Source organism: Arachis ipaensis, chromosome B04 (assembly GCF_000816755.2).
Source record: "Arachis ipaensis cultivar K30076 chromosome B04, Araip1.1, whole genome shotgun sequence".
Taxonomy (NCBI): Eukaryota; Viridiplantae; Streptophyta; class Magnoliopsida; order Fabales; family Fabaceae; genus Arachis; species Arachis ipaensis.
This window is the reverse complement of record NC_029788.2, coordinates 13,045,640-13,050,650: the sequence shown is the minus strand read 5'-3', so window position 1 is coordinate 13,050,650 and position 5,011 is coordinate 13,045,640. Positions and strand designations below refer to the sequence as shown.

General features: G+C 34.8%; 1 protein-coding gene across 1 annotated transcript in view; it reads left to right on the top strand.

Moving 5' to 3' along the window:
- LOC107638882 (E3 ubiquitin-protein ligase UPL6) overlaps positions 1-5,011 on the top strand; it is a 16,593-nt gene that overhangs the window by 8,038 nt on the left and 3,544 nt on the right. The window contains exons 8-18 of the mRNA XM_016342282.2: positions 7-82; positions 785-900; positions 1,007-1,308; positions 1,539-1,635; positions 2,368-2,511; positions 2,949-3,032; positions 3,116-3,202; positions 3,339-3,479; positions 3,571-3,696; positions 4,067-4,165; positions 4,649-4,716. Coding sequence (XP_016197768.1) covers positions 7-82; positions 785-900; positions 1,007-1,308; positions 1,539-1,635; positions 2,368-2,511; positions 2,949-3,032; positions 3,116-3,202; positions 3,339-3,479; positions 3,571-3,696; positions 4,067-4,165; positions 4,649-4,716 — 1,340 coding nt within the window. The remainder of the gene's footprint in view (positions 1-6; positions 83-784; positions 901-1,006; positions 1,309-1,538; positions 1,636-2,367; positions 2,512-2,948; positions 3,033-3,115; positions 3,203-3,338; positions 3,480-3,570; positions 3,697-4,066; positions 4,166-4,648; positions 4,717-5,011) is intronic.

The window sequence follows — 5,011 nt, the reverse complement described above, 5'->3', positions numbered from 1 at the left end:
ATTCAGGCCATGGACCTTGCAGCTATTGCTACATTTTTGCTTGAGTCACACCCATCGCTGAAACTGTTGAATAAGAAAGAAAGTATGCTTTCTTACCACACTGTTGAATTTTTCATTTTTGTTTGACTGAAGATTCTTTTTATATACTATTTTGAATTAAAAAATATGTTAGTAGGTAGAAAGAAGGAAAATGCATTTATGGGGAGGATGAGCAGTCCTCCAAAATGAATAAAACAAAATAGAACAGTGACCCTAAGTGTCTCAGAAAGGCAACAGGCAGTTTAATATCTTCCATAGAAGAGAAGCTCCCTTGAAATATGTAACAACCATGGATGGAGAACATTAGACAGGAAAAAACATAATTCTATCCAAAACAAATTTCAGTGTAGACACAATTTTAGGAACTGCACTCCAGCCAAATGCTCAAAAGAACTGCTTGGCATACGGTATGCTATAAGCCTATACAGCCTTGTTTTACCTGCAAAGACTTTTGAAGTGTATGCCGACGCTTGAGAGATTGCTTAAAAGTCAAATGGCATATCCATTGTTCTATAAGTACTTAAAAGCAAATTATTTATTAGAGGCTAGTAATCTTACTACACAAAAATAACTGAACTATCGTTTCTGAATTAGACTTGAGCAAGATGATGTGGCTTGACTACTTTGCTTCATCATAATTATTAAATTTATCATCACTTTTATAAAAACTGAGATGGTTCTCACTCATGCAGTCCTCCCCTTCCCTCTCTCTCTCTTAATGGTGACTGGTGACTGTTAATTTCAGATTCCGTGACTCGTGAGGATGACACTGGTGATGATGAAGTCATGGAAGTAGCTTTGGACAGGAAATTGGAGCAACAAATTTGCAATGCCATAGATACTCGCTTCCTTCTACAATTGGTATGCTATTTTGTAATGACATTTGTATCTAGTGTCATCCACAGAATTTTGATAGTGTTTTTCTGGAAAAATTTGATCTAGAATTGTGATCTCTTGACATCTGCAGACAAATATATTATTTAGAGATATTTCATCTGTCAATGGTTCAGATTATGGGCCAGATGATCGGGAGGTTGCAGCTGTTGGTGCTATTTGTGGATTTTTATACGTTATCTTCAACACATTGCCACTTGAAAGGATTATGACTGTGCTTGCTTACAGAACCGAACTTGTTCCTATGTTATGGAAATTTATGAAGCAGTGTCATGAGAATAAACAACGGTTATCTTTGTCTGAGTGGTTATCTTACCTTTCTGGTGACGCACCTGGTTGGCTGTTACCTCTGGCTGTATTCTGTCCTGTCTACAAGTAAGAAACTTTTGTACTGTTGACTTGTTTAATAGATTGTTTAATAGATCCTAGCATTGTACTCTCTTAATAATCTTCATTTTAACCCAAAAAAACAAAAAAGAGAAAAGATGTCATATGGATTCATCAACTATTGTGTCTATGAGCCACTGTCTTTTGACCTTTTTAATTACATGTTCTAGTTTGAACCTTAGGTAATTCATTTATATATCCTATTTTTTGTTCATCAGGCACATGCTCATGATAGTTGATAATGAGGAGTTCTATGAGCAGGGGAAACCACTATCACTGGAGGACATTAGAAGCCTAATCATTCTGTTAAAACAGGTAATGGTTGTTATGGATTATTTACCTTTCTAATTAAAATTGTTGAGAGTTTTGAGGTTGACATCTATAGTCCGTGGGAAAAGGAAATTTATTGATGTGTTGCTGAATGGAACCCCCCCCCCTCTTTTCCTTTTTACCTTTTCTCTTTGAACCTTGAGCAGTTACATGGATACATTTACTAGTACTGTTACGTATGTGACATGATTTTCAAAACTAGGATATGGATATGACGAAATATATTATAAAATTTTAAGCAGAGACATTGCAAAAATCAAAACATAAGCATAGGGAAAAAATTTAAAAAAGAAGGCAGAAGAGGTTTTGAAGGTAGTTAAATAGCAATGTGTTGTTTTTAGTAGAAGATCAAACCCAGTGACAGACCCAGAAAATCTATTTGTTTAATTTAGACTAAATTGTACTGAAGTGATATTGGGATTAACCCAATAAGTACTAGTACCAGATAAGTATTTGGTACAGGTATGACAACAATTTAGGAATACCCATGCTTCTAAAGCAATATAGAAATAAGGTGCCTTTAATCTTTGCAAGGTTGTATATCCATGTGAATATCCAAGTCCAGAGAACTGGAGTTGTTGCATCATGGAAAAGTAGTAGTCTTGGCCACTATATTGCATTGCTGCCAAGGTTTTATCAAAATTGCTCTATACAATAATACTATATGACCTTATTTGAAGTTGGAGTGAATTTAAGTTAACTTTGCTGCTTCCACAGGTTCTGTGGCAGTTGTTGTGGGTGAATCATACATCATCTGCTACTCCAGTAAAATCTGTTCCAGTTACCACGGTTAGTAAAAGGCAATCTATTGAAGCCATTCAACAGAGGGTTAGCATTGTGGTCTCTGAGCTGCTCTCCCAGGTAGAACCGTAGCAACAAACATTGTTATTCTATTCCTTTGTTATATACTTAGGGATACGTACATATTAATGGCTTCTGTGGTTCTTGGTTATAAATATTTTGAGGGAATTATCTTTTGTAAATTTATGTTTTCTACTTTGGAGTAGGGATTTTGCCACTTATTTTCTTGCTTTTGTTTTATTTTTCCTATTCCATTTCAAAGGATATCTTGACCTCTTTTTAGTCGTTTTTTCACTCTTCTTAGCCTTCTATATGCTTTCCTATTAAACAAAATGATATTTAGAGGTTTTCCCAGTTCTAATTTTATTTTTATATATATTAAAAGATTTTGGTATCTGTTCCCTGAATAGGCATCTATATGTATTTGTGACCAATAACCATATGTAAGCTACTTTTGTTTATCCTTTTCTGACTTTCCTTTTGATTCTTTCTGATAGCTGCAAGATTGGAACAATCGTCGACAGTTTACTTCCCCCACTGACTTCCATGCTGATGGGGTGAATGACTCCTTCATCTCTCAGGTATTATCTCTGCTGCAGACTATTGTTTTTAGATAAAATTAACGAAAACTTATTTTGGTAGTTGTATAATCCTCTTTCCACAGGCTTTGATGGAAAAGACACGAGCAAATGAAGTTTTAAAACAGGCTGCTTTGTTGATACCATTTACAAGCAGGGTTAAAATATTCACTGTAAGAATCGTTCTGAACTTTTATTTGCTTCATATATGGGTCAATTTTGTATCATATTACAATGGATGGCAGTGAACAGTTTTGGAGTCTGGCATTTTTCGTATGTTTGATTATGCCCTGTTTATTTTTTCACCAGTCTCAACTAGCTGATGTTCGGCAACAACATGGATCTCAGGCCTTATTTACTAGAAACAGATTCAGAATAAGACGAGATCATATCTTGGAGGATGCTTATAATCAAATGAGCCAGTTGTCAGAAGATGATCTTCAGGGATTGGTGATGTCCTTTTCTGAGGCTTATCCTCGAGTTTATTAGCCATTCCCTGGTTCTGGTCTTTATGGTAATTAGTAAATGATCCTTTGTGCAGATTCGTGTGAGTTTTGTAAATGAATTTGGAGTTGAAGAGGCTGGAATAGATGGAGGTGGAATATTCAAAGATTTCATGGAGAACATCACACGTGCTGCCTTTGATGTGCAGTATGGATTATTTAAGGTCATTTTAGCACTGTGCTACTGTTTATTTTCTGTTCTACTGTTTATTTTTTATAGTTGTCAAGATATAATATTATAAAACCATTCATGATAGCTTAAGCTTTAAGGAGAATTAGTTTTGGAATTGATATTACTTTGAACACTGTAGCAAAGCCTTTGCAGTTTGCACTAAAGTAGCACCTATTGTGTATGTGGGACTAAAAATATGGTTAAAATGGTTTGGGGGGAGTGTGTAAGTGTGACATCTGAAATGTCCATATTAAAACAACCACCAAATATCCATATCATGTCACCATGGATTTATGGAAATGGATAAGCTTACCTTGTGATATATTGCTTTCCATTATGATGAAAAAGGTCAATTTATACAGGAAACAGCAGATCACCAGCTTTATCCCAATCCTGGATCAGGGATGATACATGAACAACATCTTCAATTTTTCCACTTTCTTGGTACACTCCTTGCAAAGGTGTGTTCTTGTTTCCGCTTTCCTCTTGTCCTTTTTTAATAAAGCGGGGCCTTGCATAGTGACTGAATCTTCTAATTTTGGTATTCTGTTATCTTGGTCACATGGTTTTAAGTTTTAACTTTTATTTGCTTGATCAGCGTCCTACCATTATTATTATTGTTGTTGTTGTTGTAATAATGGTGGTGATAATGTACTATATATGAAAAAGATTCCTACACATGGTTTTATTTGAATAGTTATGTTAATTTTTTTATTTTTAACTTCAGAAGTCTCCAACCTCATAAGCTGTTTCATGTTTTGGCAACTTTTTAGCTCATAATGTAAATTTTTCATGTTTTCAGTTAAAAATATTATTTCTAACATCTAAATAAGGATACGTTGGATTGGCACAGACATGGCACTAATAATGATAATGATACTTATGCATATTTTTCTTGATTGATTGTTTGATTGGAACTTCACACTTACAAGTTGCACTTGCAGGCAATGTTTGAAGGGATTCTGGTTGATTTACCATTTGCTACTTTCTTTTTGAGCAAATTGAAACAAAAGTAAGACTTCTGGTGTCTCTTAGTGTGCTTATGATAGTTTTTTCATTTAACTTGAAGTTGTCGAATGCTCAAATTATTAGATGTTGTAGTGGTAGCTTCCATGTCCATTGTGGCAAATATATTGAATATCTTAAAATGAATGTTCTGTGAACATCTATAAAAAGTTTAGTAGATTAACATGTATGATGAGAAATTATTGTGCTATAAGTGGTGCCTTGCTTCTACTTGGTACAAGTTGCGTGATCTCTTTAGAGGGCTGTCTCCCTCAGACTCGGATATGCAGAGAGACTGAAAG